Source organism: Podarcis cretensis (genome assembly GCF_951804945.1).
Source record: "Podarcis cretensis genome assembly, chromosome: 17".
Classification (NCBI taxonomy): domain Eukaryota; kingdom Metazoa; phylum Chordata; class Lepidosauria; order Squamata; family Lacertidae; genus Podarcis; species Podarcis cretensis.
The window spans coordinates 2,853,676-2,875,019 of record NC_137187.1 but is presented as its reverse complement, the minus strand read 5'-3'; the positions used below and the strand labels follow the sequence as shown (position 1 = coordinate 2,875,019).

At 42.1% G+C, this 21,344-nt stretch overlaps 1 protein-coding gene across 2 annotated transcripts in view; it reads left to right on the top strand.

Moving 5' to 3' along the window:
• The window catches only part of WARS2 (tryptophanyl tRNA synthetase 2, mitochondrial), a 29,751-nt gene extending 8,908 nt beyond the window's left edge, over positions 1–20,843 (top strand). For both annotated transcript variants that reach the window (XM_079960336.1, XM_079960337.1), the window contains exons 2-6: positions 5,774–6,031; positions 17,966–18,046; positions 18,243–18,328; positions 18,678–18,796; positions 20,147–20,843. In XM_079960336.1, coding sequence (XP_079816462.1) covers positions 5,774–6,031; positions 17,966–18,046; positions 18,243–18,328; positions 18,678–18,796; positions 20,147–20,595 — 993 coding nt within the window. In that variant the 3' untranslated portion in view covers positions 20,596–20,843. The remainder of the gene's footprint in view (positions 1–5,773; positions 6,032–17,965; positions 18,047–18,242; positions 18,329–18,677; positions 18,797–20,146) is intronic.
• Positions 20,844–21,344: the final 501 nt, after the last annotated feature.

Here is a 21,344-nt window from a genome sequence, read left to right as displayed (position 1 = left end):
GTGCTCGTATCTACTGTGATTCAAAAATGTAAGCAAGCAAAGCTTTCTTCGTGTTGAAAAAGTCGAGGGGAAGGCTTCAGGTGCCAAATTTCTGTGTTAGATTGTTAATAGCTCAGAAGCTGAGCCAGTTAAAAAAGCAGAGTTGGAAGCCCAGTACAAGGACTGGGAAACCATCCAGTAAAAACAACTGACGCACCACACCTGAGGACTGTTGTACAATGGAAGTGAAGCTTACTGGTGTCTTCTAGAAATCACTTTTCCTCATTCTACAGAATTACGTTGTGGAGCTCATAACATATACAAGTAGAACCTGCAACAAAATACAGTGGTACCTCTGGTTAAAAACTTAATTCGTTCCGGAGGTCCGTTCTTAACCTGAAACTGTTCTTAACCTGAAGTACCACTTTAGCTAATGGGGCCTCTCGCTGCTGCGGTGCCACTGTGGCGCAATTTCTGTTCTCATCCTGAAGCAAAGTTCTTAACCCAAGGTACTATTTCTGGGTTAGCGGAGTCTGTAACCTGAAGCGTCTGTAACCCGAGGTACCACTGTATTGTTGTGCAGAGTGGTCAGGGTTCCAGCCAGCCAGCCAACCAGACAGACCACCGTTAATGATACTCCATTACATTTCTCTTCCATTCGTTTTCCATTTCCCTTTCCACATCCTCCAGTCAGCCTTCCATCCCTACCAGGCACTCTCAACCCTCCTCAGTAGGCTGTTTTTTGCATCTCTCCCCTCTCTTCTAGGGTTCTTTTATTCTGCATATATGTACCTCTGCAAACCTTTAAGGTTTCCCCAAGCCTGTTGATCTTGTGGGTGGCTGGTGTCATTTTGCCTATATCACGATCTACACTCAGATAATGAATCTGTTGCTCTTATATAGGATCTTATGCCCCTGTTTCCAGCAAAGGTTGAGGTCTTTTAAGACTGGTCACAAAACCGTACTATGCTAAGGGATTTTTTCTCTGGACAGAAATGGTAATTCTTGAGTGGCTGTAGTCTGAGTTGGCATCTCCTATGGCTTATATTTCTGCCCATTGGGAACTCTTGAGAAACATACTCTTTCTCTCTCTTTTTAATCCTTTACTAACTCCAGATCTTTTGAGCATGTGGCTCTGATGTCCTGACCTCAACATTTCAGTCAAGCACATTCCAGCCCTATGATTTCATGACACCAGACTGAACTCCCTGCTATGTTGCCTTCTGACTCTTGCAGGGTGAATAAACAGTGAGCAAAGCCTGTAGCAGGGCAGTGTGGCTTTTAGCACTATGATTTCAGAATTCTTATTTTTAATGAATATTATTTTAAGTTGAAATGAAACGCTTTGTGCAACTCGTATTTTATTATTAATGAGGTATCAAATCCAGAAAAATATTGTGCAATAATAACTGAAGCGTTATAAGCATTTTAAAAACCATCAGCACAAGGAAAAACTTCATTATTGCATTGTTTTGCCAAAACTATCAATAATCTACCACTTATATTCCCCTCATTACACAATTGTAATGGGGCGATTTGTTAATCTGTGACCATTATATGTTTATATTTCTTTCCTGCATGATTCATTTTATCTCCCCCATGCCATAGCATGTGTCAAGCACTTTAAGATTTAAAATGTGCCACCAGTATTTGTAATTTAAAGTTAAGTTTTGAATCCAATTCCATTGATTTTGTCACTAGCTATTCTGTCCATTGGGAGTTAATGTGGTACAGTGGTGCCCCGCAAGACGAACGCCTCGCAAGATGGAAAACTCGCTAGACGAAAGAGTTTTCCGTTTTGGAGGCGCTTCGCAAAACGAATTTCCTATGGGCTTGCTTCGCAAGACGAAAATGTCTTGCGAGTTCCTGCGGGTTTTTTCCCCTCCCCCCCCTTTTTCTAAGCCGCTAAAAGCCGCTAAACCTCTAATAGCGCTAATCCGCTAAGCCGTCAATGGGCTTGCTTCGCAAGACGAAAAAACCGCTAGACGAAGAGAATCGCGGAACGGATTCTTTTCGTCTTGCGAGGCACCACTGTACTTCCCTTTTTGAAATACACAATCTGTTTGTTGAATTCCACTCTACCTGAACCTCTTAGGCTGGAATTTATGCCCACTCACCTGAAAGTATGTAGAGAAATTTGAGTAGAAACGTGTAGGATTGCACTGTTAATCAGATAGTGTGTCATTCAATCTCTTGGCTCCCGTTTGATGAATGGTTACTCTATTAAAAAAACCCCACTGCTTTATCACTGCCATTTATTTTCCTAAGAGGCTTTCATTATCTGCTGACATAATATTTTGTTAACGTTTTGTGGATATAACAAAGTAATTTCTTAGCTTATGCTTTCTTTTATCCTTATAAAGTTTTATCTACAGTCAGGTAACAGTACAGTTGGAGCATATGTAATTTCCTTCATCCGTATCCAATTTGAGCTCAGTATTTTTATAAAGGATATAGCGGGTTTGTGAGAAGATGAGGCACCTTGGATACAGATGTACTGTAAATATCATTCGTGTTCCTACTTAGGCTGTAACTACTTGCACTTATGAGCTTTCTCTGCTACAGCTCTTAATGACTGAATGAGTGAATTGTTTCTCCGATGCAGAGAGTTGGGGCCGAGATAGTGATGGTTATTTGGAGATTATAGTGAAAATAAGATTCTCAGGATCCCTAATAGGAACTTCACCTCTTCCCAGCTTTAAACATCAGCACATGGAAAATATTTTAAATAAAAATTATTTCCAGTTGATTACAGGGTATTGTTGTTGGAGTGTTTGAAGTGGAATAGACCAGACTCTGGCAAGCTTAGGATGGAAGAAAGCAAATGTTCTAATTTAGCTAAACTGTGCATATGTGATTCTTTCAATCTCTCTTCCCCCTCAACAACAAAAAAAAATTAGTTGTTTCCAGGCATTTAATCATTTCAGTTGTTTCTCTATGAACTGTCTCTAAGCAATATATTTTTTTTATTGCTGAAGTATCCATAATGGATCACGGTATTTGAGGTATAGTGTTTGATTGTGCACTTAGTGCAATCACTCCTTTTCCGTTTCACATCATACTACACCTTTAATTGTTGTTGTTGTTTAGTTGTTCAGTCGTGTCCGACTCTTTGTGACCCCCTGGACCAGAGCACGCCAGGCACTCCTGTCTTCCACTGCCTCCCGCAGCTTAGTCAAACTCATGCTGGTAGCTTCGAGAACACTGTCCCACCATCTCGTCCTCTGTCATCCCCTTCTCCTTGTGCTCTCCATCTTTCCCAACATCAGGGTCTTTTCCAGGGAGTCTTCTCTTCTCATGAGGTGGCCAAAGTATTGGAGCCTCAGCTTCACGATCTGTCCTTCACGATCTGCACCTTTAATTAGCAAATTGCAAGTGTTCTGCATGTTAAGGAAACCTTGCTGTTTTCTTCAAGATAGCAGGTTTCCCTTTATAAAACAAAACAAAACAAAAACACCTAGCATTTTTCTGGTAGGAAAGAGGGCATGTGTCTACCACACAAAGCTGCCTTTTACTGAGTCAGGCTATTGATTCATCAAGTTTAGCGATGTCTCTTCTGACTGTTTCTGACTATCCAGGGTCTCTGTCAGAGGGTCTCTCCCTTCCTCTTCTCTCTTTGATTCTGTGACCCTTTTAGCTGGAGATATCTGGGACTGAACCCAGCGTCTTCTGAATGCAAAGTGTGTGTGCTTTCCTGCTGAACCACAGCCGCTCCAGCAACTGCCCACTACTCCGCATGGCAGATTACTTCTGAAACTGGGAGGGTTTCAAAAGCTGCGGGTGGTATGGCATAGGATCTGTTGCATTTACAACGTATATACGAATTTGATGGTGTGTCCAGAGGCATCTCTTAAGGGTAGGATTATGAGCAGAAGAAAGGGTACCCTCTTTCCGTAGAATCAAGTAAAATACCGTCTTTTTCCGTGTATTAGGTCCCGTCCCCCCGCAAAAAAAAATAATGTCCAAAATTAGGAGGCGTCTTATACACAGATAGTGTCGAGGGTGGATTTTCTTAAATCTGAGTCCCCCCAAAATAGGGGGCGTCTTATACATGGGGGCGTCTTATAGACGAAAAATACAGTATACCCTCTGTCCTGATATAATTAGTGCTTTTTTTCACTCCTACTCCACAACATTGGCTGCCACATATGGGGAATGCAACACAGCAGGGTGATGATGTTAGACAAATGTGGGGAATTTTTTTTTACTATCCATTACGGAGGAGGTGAATATGACACTGGGGTGCAGTGTTGTGTAGCAGCCCTTTTGTTTTTGGAGAAACAGTCTTGGAAGAAGAAGTGTTGCATTTGAGCATGAGCTTTGGTTAACAATCGAAAGTGGAAAGTAAAGTTAAATGGGCCACCCAGAAAGTTGCTTTCCTTTTTAGAGATCAGTCTGTCAGAGCTCACTTATGATTGATGATTTAAGCGGATTCTTAAAAAAGACAAATACCAAGTTATATTTCAGGGCTTGGTTTTGCTATATATGTTTGGACAGTCATACTTTAGAGTTTCCTTCTTGAGTCAACAAGAATATTTGTCTCCCGTAGGAATAAGGGAGATGGTGAATATCTGAAAAACATTCTGGCATACAGAGAAAGGAAGGACTAGCAAAAAGAAATTGAATAACCAGAGCTGGAAATAATGATACTGCCATTACAGTTTTTTTGAGGACATGACAACATTCTTTCTTGAGCGTCAACTATTTTCTACGAAGGTTTTAGCCGAACAATCTCTTCAGCTGTTTTTGAAGTGTATACGGTGAATTCTTACTCAGAAGAAATTTCCACTGTGTTCAGCAAGGCTTACACACAAGTAACCATGCTTAGATTTGCAGTCTTTGAATAGCAGTACGTAACTGGTATTGTAGCAAACTTCCAGTCTTCCACTGAGAAACAGCAGTGGTTTATATTCTTTATATTTAAGACTTGCAATTTTGTTTCTGTTCCCACCAGTCCAGCAGTTGGTTTAACAAAAACACAAATCTTCACCACGTAAAGCAGATTAGGAGGTTGTTGGTTTTTTTAAAAAAATATTTTTTAAAAAACCATAATGTGCAAGTTATTACAGTGCTGTCATGATGTTTTATAATATAATAAAAATAATTTAAAAAAATAGGTTGCTGATCAAGGAACTTACAGTCTAAATTTAGAGGGAGGGGTTACGCAGGTAAACAAGATACAGAAATAAGCAAGTACAGAAGCACTTAATAAGGCTTTGTTTCAGTTGGAGATGAGGTTTGTGGGTTCCAGTAAAAGACTATGTGGGGGAAGAAGTGTGCAGGATTAAGAGGTGGCCCATCCACACTATAAATCTGTATCAGTTGTAAATCACTTATTTTTATTTTTTGCTTACACAAACCATTGATGTTTTTGTTAACCACTTGCACATCACTAAAAGGTAGATTGCCAAGATCCCCAGCAATTTTCAACTGTTTGTCTATTATTATTATTATTATTATTATTATTATTATTATTTTAAAATGACTGCCTTTGAATAATATATCACAATTCTATCAAATTGTGGAAGATTGAGCTGCTAGGGTACAATCCAATTTAAAAGCTGCGTGGTCAGAGTCCTTTTGAAATGGACAAAAGCTCATGAGCCCCCAAAGTGCTGTGACTGAGAGTAATTGTAGAGTTTACCGTATGCTCAAATATCCATATTTTTGCCTGTATTTGTCCTATGTATTTGCACAGAAAGTTGCAGGTATGTACCTGGGAACTTTCATATTGTTCAGTTCCCTGTGATTGTTTACTACGCTAATGATTCATTCCGTTATGGCTTGGCTCCAGAATAAAGGTCTGAAAAGGATTTTCTCTGGCATTCAACCAACCGGGATCCCTCATCTGGGAAACTACCTTGGTGCTATCACAAGCTGGGTGAAGCTACAGGAAGAATGCAGCTCCATATTATACAGTATTGTGGACCTCCACTCCCTCACCATACCAAGGGAACCAACGGTTTTACGCACGAGCATCTTAGACGTCACTGCTGTTCTCCTTGCCTGTGGCATCAGCCCGCAGAAGTGCTTCATTTTCCAACAATCCCAGGTCAGTATCTCCCTCCGGTTCTGCATCTGATTTCAGTGGACAGAGCATAGCTCCACTTAGAGACCCCCCCATTATTATCTATATATGTGCTTTAGAAGTCAAAGCCAGGTTTGGATAATTTTTGAGGATACTTACTGTGGTCAACAGAAAAAATGAGATGTGAAGTTAAATCACAGAACTTAATAGTTTCACAGAATTTCCTTCACCACCACCCACCCATCTTGTGCCCAACAGATTGTACAAAAGGGAAAAACCTGGGGTATATTATTTGATTATTGATGTAAACCTCCAAAATGTATTTTGTATAGTTAACTTTTTACCTCTGTCCTCAGTATATTTTATTTTATTGCTATGGCTAGTGGCTGATGCAAATAAAGATTATTCTGATCTGATCTGATCTGGGGTATATGCAGGTTAGAATTTTGAACACCGCACTGCCTTAACTGGTGAGAGAAGTCTGCCAGCTCTATTTTGAAATGAGACCTTCTTTGAGATAACTCCATTGGCTCAGTTGCTGATGAATTAACAGGATGTGTAAGGGCGTTCTGACTGTTTTGTTTCGTTTCGTTGAAAAGTCGGCATCCAGAGCTTAGGGACAGATGTTAATGAAAAGAGTGGAACAAAGTAAGCAGTACCATTGAGTGTTGATCAGATGTCTGAACAGTATGTGAGTTTGTCTGAATGAGTAGTATGTGAATGAGAAAGTGAGAGAACGAGGGAAGAGGGTATGAATGAAGAGAGGTTATTAAACACAAGAAAGCACATTGGCAAATTTGCATAACTCTCCATTTGCTAGTTTTTGTTTATTTAATTCCTTGGACACTCTTAGTTCTTAGTGTAGATTTACATCAACATAACAATTTCTAACAGCTGCAAAATTAATAACTGAATGGTATGTGATTGCTTTTAAAAGGTTTTAGGTGCTCACAATGTTTTGAATGGGTTTGAACTGTTTTTAAATGTTTTAAATATGTGTTTTTAAAACTTGAACTCCTTTAACCTTTTAATGTTTACCGCCCTGGACTCCTTTGGGAGGAAGAACAGGGTACAAATGTAATAAATGAAATAAATAATAATCATGGTTTAAAGAACTAACCCAACACCCCTGAATAAAACCAATAAAGGATACAACTATAATACATCAGAACAAAAACCCTGCAACGTTTGATTTCATATTAAATGTATTGTGTTATAAGAGAGGGAAGAAAAGTTAACTTATACGGGACACAAAGGACTCTACTAAATGGAGAACATCTAGCCTAATTCAGCCAAAAGATGTTATACACGAGAGAATAAACAGATCAGCCAAACTGTACTGTATTGCCATAATGTTTCAAAACTTATTTTATTTTAGAATTTAACAATGTATTCATAATATTTACCTGTTTACAAATGTATAAGGAGAGTCCTTTGGGAGCCACTGCATTGGCACTCAGCAGCAAAGTTTTCCTCTTTCTGAGTCCAAATTAAAATTGCAAAATTGGCACACTTTCTAGGTAAAGGGTGTCACCTTCCAAAGTCCAGAGAGAGATTCCAGGCATCAGGAAAATGTTAGTCGTCTTGTTTGCTCCTGTTGGCGAACATCAGCCATCAGTCAATTGGCTTCATAAATGAGATCACTCAGCAGCTGCAATAAGACCTTCTATTTAACTATTACTGTCATCTCCCATCTACATTGTATTTCAGAGGCAGGGAATTGCTGGCCCTGGGGGCCTCCCGATCAGGTCTGCAGCTCTCCCCCCCCATAGCAATTAGCTCTAATAGAAGGCTGTTTTCAAATGTAATTGCTGCATGGGGCAAGGACAATCTTTGTGGAGATTAGCTGGGGAGGGAAGGACTATAGTGGATAGACGGTGTGGTGGCCTCCCAGCAGCTAAGGCACAGCTGCTTACCAATAAGGAAAGGGGCAAGGCAGTGGGGAGCTGGGAGTGGTGCAAAAGCTGCAGCAGAAACAACCTGCTGCTACTGCTGGTGTGTTTGCACCATGCTGACCTCCCTGCCAAATTTCTCCTCCCACTCTCTTTCCCAATAAGCAGCAGTGACTCAGCTGTTGGTAGGTCAGGTGAGCATCACTGTGCTTTCCACTACTGTGGTAGTGTTAACCCTCGCAAGCTGCATTCTCCATAGAAATCTCCCTCACACAGCAATTGTGCTTGCAGGCGTGGGGAGTGAGAATCTGCATGTTGTGTGTGAATGTAAGGATGTTTGTGAGTAAGGGAATGAATGGTGTCCGTTGTGTGTGTTAGGTGGGAGAATGCATGTGAAAATGTGTGAGATAATGTTTGAGTGGTCCTGCCCACTTTTGCATTTGTCCCTCCCATCAGTAGCACAGACCCCACCCCCCAGAGAAGTAGGCACAAGGGAATCTGTCTCTCAGGCTGGAGAAGTGTGGCCCATCCCTGAGGCATAGAGCAGTGGGCCGAATATTGAGCTTCAGTCTAGATTGAGAATTCACATGAAGCTTGGTGACTGAGCTCAGGCCAGAGTTGTTGGGAGGTAAAATGTATACTGCCCTGAGCATCTTGGAGGAAGGGTGAGACACACATGTTAAAATCATTCAAGACACATTGATTTGCTTATTTAGAAATAAGGCCAGGAATAAACCCACAAGGGTGGATTACAATAAACAATAAAATACAGCAACCGAACAGAAAGAAGCAGCACAGGACAGGAAGCACTACTCTCAAACCTCTGAATCTAAGACTGACATGAAGATATTGATTAAAATACGAGAAACCCTGTCGGGGAGAAGTTTTGGTTATACAGTCGTACCTTGAAAGTCGAACGGGAGCCAAAACATTTAAGAACTAAGCTAGGTACGACTGTATATACCTTTGGTTATATGCCATGGCAAATCACCATCACCTTTTCTCTTCTGTCGGGCTGTTGCAGGCAATTCTCTTTCCACAATAGTTAGCTGATTTCTGATTTTAACTTCTTAATATGGTTTTTAGTGTATGGTGCTATGTGTAATTGTTATGAACTGCTCTGATATTTTTTTAATGAATAGCAGTGTACTGTATAAATATTTTTTCACAAATGAGTAAACTTTTGTTTCATCGAGAAATAGAACAATGGCGGTTTCATATAATAGTGTTGGATGTAAATGGAAAGGGAGACAGAGTTCTTTCAAGAGGCTCCTCCCAAATATGTTGACAGATTAAAATTGAGGACTTCTGGAATAGCTGGACGGAGGGCTGCAGAGGAGGAGAGCAACTGCGACTGCCTTGAGTAGAAGAGGGAACACCTGAATCCCAGCAAAAAATATTGAAACTTTGCCCAGTAAGAGCTCTAGGGATACAACATATTGGATGATCACATCTTTGGGGAAATCAGCTAATGGACATAGCTTGCTTCCTATGGGAAACAATAAATAGAGGGATTTGTAATGCTGATGTTCTTCCAAGTATTTTTAGCTATGCTGCAGGAAACATTTTCTGAGAAAGATAATATCTATACGGAAAACAGGCTTTTCCATCAGGAGACACACAAGGTTCGGAGCTGCTGCCTATTACGTCACTGCCACTGCCTTGGCCTAAGTTTCTAGCAAAGGTTTCGTTTAGTTGGTATTCCGCTAGCAGCACCTTTTGCAGTGTAGTCCCGGGCAAGTCTACTCAGAAGTAAGTCCTGCTGAGTATAATGGGATTTAGTCTCTGTGCATAGAATTGCAGTCGTCTAGGATTTGTCATTGTGGAAACTGGCAAAGTGTGTGATTCAAACAAAAGAAAATCAACCACTTTTCATCCCATATGCAACGTGGACAATACTTTAGCATTTAATTCCCAGGGGTGTTGGTTTTGCCATCCTTCTGACCACTATGAAAACATCTGGCTGTTGCTGGTTGAGGATTAGCGAATTCTTGGCTGTAGATATATTCTACGTTATGGTAAAGGATGGGCTAAAGAGAGGAAGATCCTCTAGGCAGAGGAGAGTGGAAATCATTAGTGCTGATTGCAACATGTAGTGAACAGTTGCCAAGTTGGAAATAGAGTCCAAGTTTCAGGAAAGCCCATTAGACCACTAATCTACAAGAGTCATGGGTTAATGTGCATTAAGTACTTGTCCTAACATGTAGAAGTAAAAAGGTTTCCCCTGAAAGATATGCCTTTGCTGCTTCCATCACCATCACATGCCAATAGCGCAATGCAAACGACCCCCCTCTTCTCTCTTTTATAACCAGCCCCTCTGTTTCTGGGACTAATACTAGCTGCATTTTGTTCTGGTGTTCAAATCTGCAAATGATATGATTAATTCTTGCCCTCCAAACCAGAATCGGAAACCATGGTTTCAAACGGATTTCTGATTCTGGTTTGGAGGGCATATAATTCACCATGTCATGATGGGCATGTTTAGCCTGGAGAAGAGGAGGTTAAGGGGTGATATGATAGCCATGTTCAAATATATAAAAGGATGTCACATAGAGGAGGGAGAAAGGTTGTTTTCTGCTGCTCCAGAGAAGCGGACACGGAGCAATGGCTCCAAACTACAAGAAAGAAGATTCCACCTAAACATTAGAGAGAACTTCCTGACAGTAAGAGCTGTTTGACAGTGGAATTTGCTGCCAAGGAATGTGGTGGAGTCTCCTTCTTTGGAGGTCTTTAAGCAGAGGCTTGACAACCATATGTCAGGAGTGCTCTGATGGTGTTTCCTGCTTGGCAGGGGGTTGGACTCGATGGCCCTTGTGGTCTCTTCCAACTCTATGATTCTATGAACTGCAAACTCTGGCTATGCTAGCAGGGGGAAAGGGAGGTGGGAAGGAATGTCTGGTTTGTAGGGTTCCCTAAAAGTAAGCCTTTTCAACCATGTTGATTTCTGGTCCCATTAAAAATAACTCAACTTTATCTTTCAGTGAACAATTTCAATTTTGAAAAACATAGAACATTTTGAGATTGTGTACAGAAAATTGTTCTTGACAGAGGTAGAGATTTTCTCTTGTTCACTTAGTTTTCTTTGGTGGTGATAGCATGCGTCTTGTGTTTGTATTATAAACTTGCACAGTGTTTGCCATCTCTAAGATGGTCATTTTCAGAAGCTGCTATCAGTCAGTTCTGGATATTTTGAGTGTTAATTTTGCTTTTGGTGTTTGAACGGCCATAGCTTTATGCCTCAACTTTCAGCTCAGCAGCTCTTTATTACTACAGTGGTACCTCAGGTTACATACGCTTCAGGTTACATATGCTTCAGGTTACAGACTCCGCTAACCCAGAAATATTGCTTCAGGTTAAGAACTTTGCTTCAGGATGAGAACAGAAATTGGGTGGCGGCAGCAGGAGGCCCCATTAACTAAAGTGGTGCTTCAGGTTAAGAACAGTTTCAGGTTAATTACGGACCTCCGGAATGAATTAAGTACTTAACCCGAGGTACCACTGTATCTTAACTTGTGAAATCCTGTGCAACCTTTGGTGCAAAGGCAGAGAGTGTGGCGCCCTCTAAACATTGTGTACTACAGCTCCCACCAGTGCCAGCATGCATGGCTAATGGCCAGGGATGGTGCGAGTTACAGTCCCACCACATTTCAAGGGAACCATTTGCATTCACAGATGAAGCTAAGCAGGTGTGGGTCTGGTCAGTATCTGGATGAGGGACCACCTTGGAGCTCCATGTATGTTGCCTTAAATTCTGCCTTGGATAGGAATGCCCTAAATAAATAAATTGCTTGGGGTGGGGTGCAATCAGTAGGTCTGATTAGGAATTGTTATGTCTTCTGCCTGGAGATTTCTCATTTAATGTAAGAAACCACCAAGAATGGAAGCCATTAAAATCCTTATTAAACAAGTGTCTTATCAGTGGGGAAAGTAAGTCTATTATTATCCCTTAACACGGCTGTGTTTATTTGGCTGATGGATTAAAATTAGAGGGGCTTTAATGTAAACGGATGCTGTCATGCCAGAGTGGTGATTGTTGCATGGCCCTATAAATTTCGTCTTTTGTTGCTCTTCTTTTGATGGTCTGTGCCAGGGACTGCAACCTGCCAGCCACTGTGGGCATAATCTGGCTCGCCAGGCCTTTTTGGAAGGTCTGCCAACCCCCAACAGCTTGCTAAAGATTCATTGGTGGTTCTGCTTCCTGAAAAAGCAGGTTGAAGGACTCAGAGAAACAGTAAGGAGCTCTCAGTTCTTCTCTGGCGTTCCCCAAGTGCTTGGCCATCTCCAGCCCTCGGGAAACAATTCAGACGATTATAGTACTCCTTCCTGAGCACTTTTATCTGGACCTCAATGGTTCTCAGTGATGGTGATAGGAAGTATGGGATGGGCAGTATGGGATGAAACAGAAACAAGTGGCATGTAGTCCCAGAGGGCAATGCACTCCTTGGCACAAAAAAGGTTAGCTACCCATTTAATTTTTTTTTATTTATTATTAAAGATTTATTAATTTACAAAAATACCTGCATTGTCTCTTTTTTCAAGTTGCATTTTTTACAGATCAGTTTCATTTGTTGTGAGACATTAGTGCAAAAGAAAAGAACTCACTCTGAAACTCACTTACAGGTGGTACCTAACACCACGGAAACTAGCGCTAATATGCCCAGGAACCTCACCAAAATGCTGGAGAGGATGCACCTCCACAGGCACATACCTCCACATGTGGTGGGAATGTCCTGAAATCCAACTCTTCTGGACATCAGTCGTGCAAGAAATATGCAAAATAACTAAGCAAGTATTAGAAGTCACCCCAGAACTGGCCCTACTAAACACCTTCCAAGATAATAATGCCCACTCACATCATAAAGAGCTCATAACCCACCTACTCTCAGCAGCCAGGAACATCATAGCCAGACACTGGAGAGAGCTGTCAGGAGTAAGCATGGATCAGTGCTATCAAATAGTATGGAAAACAGCCTTATTAGAAAAAATTAGCCACCCATTTTATGAGAACCTAAGAGCCTGCTAGATCAGGCTAGTGGCCCACCTAGTCCAGTATCCTGTTCTCATAGCAGGCAACTTCCTAGGGCAAGGGCACAAGGAGGACCTGAGCACATCAGCGCCCACCATGCCTGTGGTTTCTGGCAACTGGTATGCAGAAGCCTTTAGGGACGTGGGTGGCGCTGTGGGTTAAACCACAGAGCCTAGGACTTGCCGATCAGAAGGTTGGCGGTTCGAATCCCCGCGACGGGGTGAGCTCCCGTTGCTCGGTCCCAGTTCGAAAGCACATCAAAGTGCAAGTAGATCAATAGGTACCGCTCCGGCGGGAAGCTAAACGGCGTTTCCGTGCGCTGCTCTGGTTCGCCAGAAGCGGCTTAGTCATGCTGGCCACATGACCCGGAAGCTGTACACCGGCTCCCTCGGCCAGTAAAGCGAGATGAGCGCCGCAACCCCAGAGTCATCCGTGACTGGACCTAATGGTCAGGGGTCCCTTTACCTTATGCAGAAGCCTACTGCCTCCAACCAGGCAGGCAGAACATAGCTGTCATGGCTAGTGGTCATCGATAGCCTTATCCTCTATGAATTTTGTTGGGGTGCTTCAAATATTGGCAAAGCCAGAACAACAGTGGCGCAGTGGGGCTTTTCTTGACCACCTTCAATTCTCTACAAAAGAACTGCTGGTTTCCAGCATGTGATGCTAAAGAAGGAAAGAAAAGCTGAGAGATTCTGTGCTTGACTTGGGGGAGGAGCAAGCGAACTTCAAATGATTCTATTATAGCAAAAGTACCTTTACACTTTTCTCCAGGGTAGAATTGATTTAAATCAAATTGATTTAAATCACTAGTCAGTAAGACTTGATTTAAATCATTTTATTTTTTTTACAGAAAGACTGATTCTTGCTGGTATAAGCTTAATATTTACAACCAGATGAAGGTTTCATTTTTGGAATAATAAATTTTCAGAGTAGTTTTTACAGTTATATCAAAAATTACTGATTTGCTTATACTATTAGAAATACATAGGCAGATAATTATGAAATTATTGTGAGGTTTAATAAGTTAACTGTTTATATTTGGACAACTTTTCTCTAAACCTATGTGGTTTCCTGTTTGACTTGATTCTGACTGTAATCTTTGACAAATCAATATTTAAACTTAAGTTTATAAAAGAGAAAACTGAGGGAGAGGGAAATGTTGTTTTCCAAAGGTTAAAGATCTGAAGTGCAGGCTTCTTCCTTGGTGTACACCTCCATAGTGTAAGAAAAGCAGGGTGGGGAAAAAGCAATGATTTTGTAAAAAAAATAAAAAAATCTTTTTTTAAAAAAAAATAGGATTTTTTAACATTGAAATTGGATTTTTAAAATAAAATGCTTTTGGAGGAAAAAGCTTTCCAAAGATAGTTTTCTATTTAAGTTACATTATAGCCCAAAGGCTATTAATCAGGAAACAAGGATTTGTTTTAAGTTTTCCTTGTGTGCTAAAACTAAAACACTTCCCCCCCCCCCAAAAAAAATAGACTAACAACATCAGTTAGCAAACATGGATACATATGCTATAATGTTATTGTTTTAGTTAAATAAATTGTTATTAAGGAAATGGTTGTTTTTCTCCTTCCAATAAATTACAGCAGAAAAGTTGTCCAAATGTAAACAGTTAACTTATTAAACCACACAATAATTTCATAATTATCTGTCTCTGTATTTCTAATAGTATAACCAATTCAGAAAAGCCCCACTGCTCCACTCTTGTTCTGGCTTTGCCAATATTTGAAGCGCTAACAAAAACCTGCAGAATCTATGGACAAATAGGGCATCAAATGGGTGTGTGCACAGCAGAGGCAATGCACACTGACCCCACAGTCTTCAGCCGTTTTTTAAGTACAGTGGTACCTTGAGTTAAGTACTTAATTCATTCTGGAGGTCCGTTCTTAACCTGAAACTATTCTTAACCTGAGGTACCACTTTAGCTAATGGGGCCTTCCACTGCCGCTGCGCTGCCGCCGCCCAATTTCTGTTCTCATCCTGAAGCAAAGTTCTTAACCCGAGGTATTATTTCTGGGTTAGTGGAGCCCGTAACCTGAAGCGTATGTAACCCGAGGTACCACTGTGTAGTCGGCCTCCAGTACTACTGTCTGTTCCTTAATAAGTGTGAAACATCCATTCACTTGGCCTCTGCCAACCACTTCACGTTTTCTAGGATGAAGTGATAAACTGCTCCAGTTTGAGTTCTATATTTCGCGTGGACCAGCCGTCCACAAGTGATGCCCTGTCCTTCTACAATGTGTTAATGTTAGCATTACCTAATGCATTGTGTGTGTTCTGACAGAGAGAGAGAGAGAGAGAGAGAGAGAGAGAGAGAATGAATGATGCAGTTGTTCCAACCATATTTGGACCTGTTGCATTTGAGATCAGCATTCTGGTTAACTCTGGTGGGCTAAAATGCAATTTCACAGTTCCTCTTCAAGCTGAGAAAATATGCTTTGCCTGTCCCTTAGGGTAAAGAGATGGAGGCCTTTGTACAATTATGAGTCAGACAATGACTGAGAATTAAGGAACGAAGGACTGGGCTTTCAAGGCAGGAGTTTATCCTCCGCCTCTCGCTTTCACTGTGTAGCAGATTTCTTGGCTCTAAAATTTTGAAGTACTGGGCTGCCCTGGAGAAAATGCAACACATTTGACTCTCTCTAGTGAGGGCCACTTCATAGAATCAGAATTGTAGAGGAAACAGGGAAAAGGGTGTGTATGGGAGACACTTACTTACACTCTCTTTCTCTATAATTCTTAAATTAAATTTTATGTTTTACAATTTAAAATAATCGTTTTACATCCTTAAGATATCAATGACTTTTCTGCTTTTCTTTCCATGGTTCATTTTACATATCATAAATCCATGCATGTTTTACAAAAACTACACAGTATTTCATTATTGCATCCATCAAAACTTATTTACACTGTTGAATTTATCTTAATGCTGCCAGCGTTTTCAGCTGTACACAATTATTTCCCGTATATTCAATAAACGTTTTCCAACCTTCTTTAAACATATGTTCTTTTTGTTCTCTTGTATATGTTAAGTCTGTGAGTTGTGCATATTCTGTCAACTTAAGTTGCCATTCTTCTTTGGTTGGGACCTCTCTTGTTTTCCATTTTTGGGCTAACAGAACACAAGCCGCAGTAGTAGCATACATAAATAACCTTTTTTGACACCTGGGAATTTCAGCCTGGATTATCTCCAACAGAAAGAACTCTGGGTTTTGGGTTTTTTTTGGTTTTTTTTGAAAGGACTTTTAAACATTCCCCCCCAAATTCATTATGGATCATTTCCCGATATTCTTTTACCCTTTTACAAGTCCACCACATATGGGGAAACACTTGCTCTTTGTCTTCTCCATGTGCTCATGTTGAGACCCCCACTTCGCTCCTAAAGTGTATGAGAGCCCCATTTTCTTTGTCTTCCTGCCTTTTTCCGCAGTGTCTTATTGTGTCGGAAACCTGATTCATTCACACCCTCATTGTGCTTCTGCAACAACCCCATGCTTCATTTGGCCACTTCAGAGGGTTGCCTGGAAGTGTAAGAAAGTGGATATGTCATTCTCATCAGCTCTTATTCCCCTATGGATCTACGTAGCACAGATCTGTACAGAAGTAGTTGTATAATAACTTTAGTGTGGTGCTTCAAACGACCTTTCATTTTTAATAGCTTATATGCTACTTATAGGGACACGGGTGGCACTGTGGGTTAAACCACAGAGCCTAGGACTTGCCGATCTGAAGGTCGGGGGTTTGAATCCCCGCGACGGGGTGAGCTCCCGTTGTTCGGTCCCTGCTCCTGCCAACCTAGCAGTTCAATAGCACATCAAAGTGCAAGTAGATAAATAGGTACCGCTCCAGCGGGAAGGTAAACGGGGTTTCCGTACGCTGCTCTGGTTTGCCAGAAGCGGCTGAGTCATGCTGGCCACATGACCCAGAAGCTGTACGCCGGCTCCCTCGGCCAATAAAGTGAGATGAGCATCGCAACCCCAGAGTCGGCCACAACTGGACCTAGTGGTCAGGGGTCCCTTTACCTTTACCTTTATGCTACTTATGGGAAGGGTAAGTCTCCTAGTCAACCCCTGGCACCTCCAGATCAAAACAGTCACAGGTAGTGACTTTCCTTGGGAAAGACACCTGCTTAAGATGTTGGAGATCTTCTCCTGGTCTGAGTAAACAGCATCGGGCTAAATGGACGAAGGGCTTGATTCAGATGTCACAGATTGAGCAGGGTTTGAGTGTTGAACAAGCTGTAGATCTGTGCATGCTCATTCCCTCTTCCACTTCCTGGTTTGCCGTAAGCGTAGTTGATGGTCCAACACAAGCAAACTGGTTATCTGTCACAGGAGTGACAGATCACACAGTTCAAGGATGGAGTTAACTCTTCATTAGCAAAAGCACAACCTCCACAGACTTGGTTGAGTGTCAGGCCTAATGAGTAGAGCAGCTCATTCCCGGTGGTCTTCCTCCATGAAAATCAGTTGCCAAGACTGAATGTCACCACCACCTCACCACAGCTTTTTCCAGGCAATCAGAGACTGCACCTGCTTAAAGGCAACCTCTCCATCCATTTCTTGCCTCTTCTGGTTCTGGGAGACATGGGGAGGGCAGCTTGTTGCAGCTGGAGGGGGAGACACCCATGACTCTTTGCTAGCCTGTCTCATCTCTGCCTCTTGGCCTCCCTCATTCCACTCTCCTGCTTCAGCTTCTGCCTCTGATTCTGGACTGCTCTCTGCCACAGACTCTCCCCGCTCACTAAGCCCTATTACTTCTGACACCTCCTCTTCCCAGTCTTTTCCCTGTGACCACTCATCGTTCCCCACCACCACTCCCCAGGCTCTGAGCCTTCTTCCCTTCCTGGTTCCCCTGCTGGTTCCTCCCATCATTCTTCTGCACCCAACCAGTCCATGACATTATCATAAAAAGACAGCTCTATATGTTCATAAACATGCTGTCTTTGTTTGAAAGTGGGGGCTGCTACTGGGGCTGTGCTTTTGTGAAAACCCTTCACACCTAATTAATTGCCTTTCTGATTTGTTTCAGGTGCCTGAGCATGCAGAGCTCGCCTGGATTCTGGGATGTCTCACAAGCATACCACGCCTGCAGCACTTTCCACAATGGAAGGTGAGGTTTCTGTGAGCCTTTCTTAGCTTAGTTAGCAGGTGGGCTATCCCTGTTCAGCTGTTACACAAGTGAAGCCTTTAGGCCTGCCCTTGTCATTGCCTGGCTCCTGCCATCTTTTGTGCTCCTTGTAGCTGTCCTCAAATAAAAAATAAAGGTATTAAGCCTTTATGTGTCTTCTTTTTCTTCACATAAATAGGTGAAGAATGCCAGCCAGATGAATGAAGGAACAGTTGGTCTGTTCACCTATCCTGTTCTTCAAGCCGCAGATATTCTCCTCTACAAGTAAGAGTCAGAATGCACAGCTCCATAACTTATAAATGAAGGCCACTGTGATATAACCAAGGGGACTGAATAGTTCAGGAGTGGGTGGCTTTTGAGCAACCTAGTTGTGGTGGGATTGTCCCTTCATTCTGTAGTGAATCAGTGGCCCTTTCTCACTGACAGTTATCTGGTGGACATTATGATTGTAGCTAATCTGTCATTGATAATCCATGAATTACCCACTAAATCTAGCAGTTTACTTCAACTGTGGTGTTGTGGGTTTTTTTCTGAAACAGTTTGAGTGAGCAGATGTGAACCTTCTCTCTCTCTCTTCCACACAACATTTCTATTTTTCTATTTCTGTTGGAAGGTCAACCCATGTTCCTGTTGGAGAGGATCAAGTCCTGCACTTGGAGCTGACTCAGGATACAGCCCGACGCTTCAACAAAAAATACGGAGAATTCTTTCCAGTGCCCACAGCCATTCTAAGTGAGTACGGTACAAAACCTATCACAAATGGCTGCCTGTTGAGTAAAGTGAATCGGCTTGGGGAGTTTTTGCAGAAGAAAGAGAAGAGTGGAGATAGCCAGGTGCCAAAGTAAAGGAGTACAAAGGGAAACAGAGGCTGTCAAATGCAGCTTTTGAAAAAGTATGGCATCTGTTTCATCTTTGATACTCCAGTACTAGGTGTTGCCCTGACCTCTTTTCCTATGCTTTTCAGCAGTCCTCTAGAATACAGTCGTACCTCGGAAGTCGAATGGAATCCATTCTGGAAGTCCGTTCGACTTCCAAAACATTTGGAAACCAAGGCGCGGCTTCTGATTGGCCGCAGGAAGCTCCTGCAGCCAATCGTAAGCTGTGGAAGCCGCGATGGAGGTTTGGGTTCCAAAGAACGTTCACAAACCGGAGCACTGACTTCTGGGTTTGCGGCGTTTGGGAGCCAAAACGTTCGACTCACAAAGGCGTCCGTCAACCAAGGTCCGACTGTATTATGCATTTCACTGTGCCCATAGCGTCTTCCAGACACTCTTAAGAAAATGGGCTTTCATATGTAAAAACAGGGATGCCTCTTTCCCTTTCTGTAGGGAAAGAGGAGGCTGGTTGGCTTAATACTTTGTTCTAGGGAAGGCTCAGTTCTGCGGGGCTCAAACCCACGAACCTGAGCTGTTTGTATAGGTCAATAGTATTATCCCCATAATGCAGATTGGAGGTGAAAGGCTGAGGCTTAAAGAGAGTGGCTTGTCTGAGGCCACCTAGTGAACCATAGCAGAGCTGAGATTAGAACCCGGGACTTCCCGATATGTCGCTTAGCCTCGTAGTCACTCTGTTGCGGAGCTCTCTTCTGTAATTGCATTTTCCTTTTCCCCCCAAATAATATTTATTATTTTCAGTAGATAAACATATTAAAAAAAAGATTAACAATAATAAAAACAAAGAAAGAATAAAAGAGAAAGAGAAAAAAGAGAAAAGATACATACAGCATATTACCACTTAATTAATTAAAATTAAGTACCATCCATCTTCATAAACATAGTATTTGACTTCCTCGAATCTCTTCCAATTTCATAGTAATTATATGTAGCAGTTTCCAATATCAGTGTTTCAAAAGACCATATCACAGTCCTAATCATATTTCATAACTTTCCTTATCATGCATTTTCTTATTTATAAATTTAATTCCAGTTTAATCCTAAGCCTAATTGTTTCTTTCAAGTGGTTATATATCTTTAATATTACAATATTTATTCAAATAGTCTTTAAATTTCTTCCAGTCTTCTTGATGTTCCTCTTCTTTCTGGTCGCGGATTCTCCCGTAATTGCATTTTCTCTTGATTTTAGCGGAATCAAAGAAGATCAAGTCACTCAGAGATCCCACATCCAAGATGTCCAAATCAGACCCTCAGAAGTTCGCCACGGTGAACATAACAGACAGCCCCGAGGAGATAATGCTGAAATTTCGTAAGGCTGTCACAGACTTCACCTCTGAGGTGACCTATGACCCTGCTCACCGCCCTGGCGTCTCCAACCTGGTCGCTATTCACTCTGCTATGACAGGACTCAGCACGGAGGAGGTGGTACGTCAGAGCACTGGCCTTGATACAGCTCACTACAAGTCAGTGGTAGCAGAGGCAGTCACTGAGAAACTTGCACCCATTAGGAGTGAATTTGTCAGGCTAAAAGAAGACAGATCTTACCTGGAGAAGGTTTTATGGACCGGAGCAGAGAAAGCCAAAGAGCTTGCAGCCCCCGTATATTCAGAAATCAAAAGACTGGTGGGATTGCATTAACCTCAAGGAAAAGCAGCTCGTGCCTTTCATAATCTGAGTTCAGCCTTGGTTACCTTGACTCCTCTGTCTGTGTTTTTGGATCCACGAGTAACCGAATAATTACCTCAGGGACATTAAATGGACCAAGCTTGGAAATCGCAAAGAGCCAAATAAGCAGACATCTGAGCTAAAGAGTGCTTTTCTCCCTGCCTCTGCCCCAAAAAAGATTTGACCTGATGAAAAAAACCGAATCCTTTCTGCATGAGAAATGCAGCTTTTCTGTGACCTGTTTGTTTTCTGGAAGGGACCTGTGCAAATTTCAGCCTTTGGTACATGCCCAGCCAAAGCCTGTATAAACTCCTCAGTAATTCCTCTGTGAACCTGAACACTGTTGATCAGAGTGTCTGTGGGACAAGTGTTATCCCTACCACTGGCTCTGGCTGGTCCCTCTGGCAGTCTTAAGATGTTTTCTCACATTACATTTTCTACTCAAGTATAGATAAAGTAAAGGTAAATGGACCCCTGACCATTAGGTCCAGTTGTAGCCGACTCTGGGGTTGCAGCGCTCATCTCGCTTTACTGGCCGAGGGAGCCGGTGTACAGCTTCCAGGTCATGTGGCCAGCATGACTAAGCCACTTCTGGGGTTCGAATCCCGCGACGGAGTGAGCTCCCGTTGCTCGGTCCCTGCTCCTGCCAACCTAGCAGTTCAATAGCACGTCAAAGTGCAAGTAGATAAATAGGTACCTCTCCGGCGGGAAGGTAAACGGCA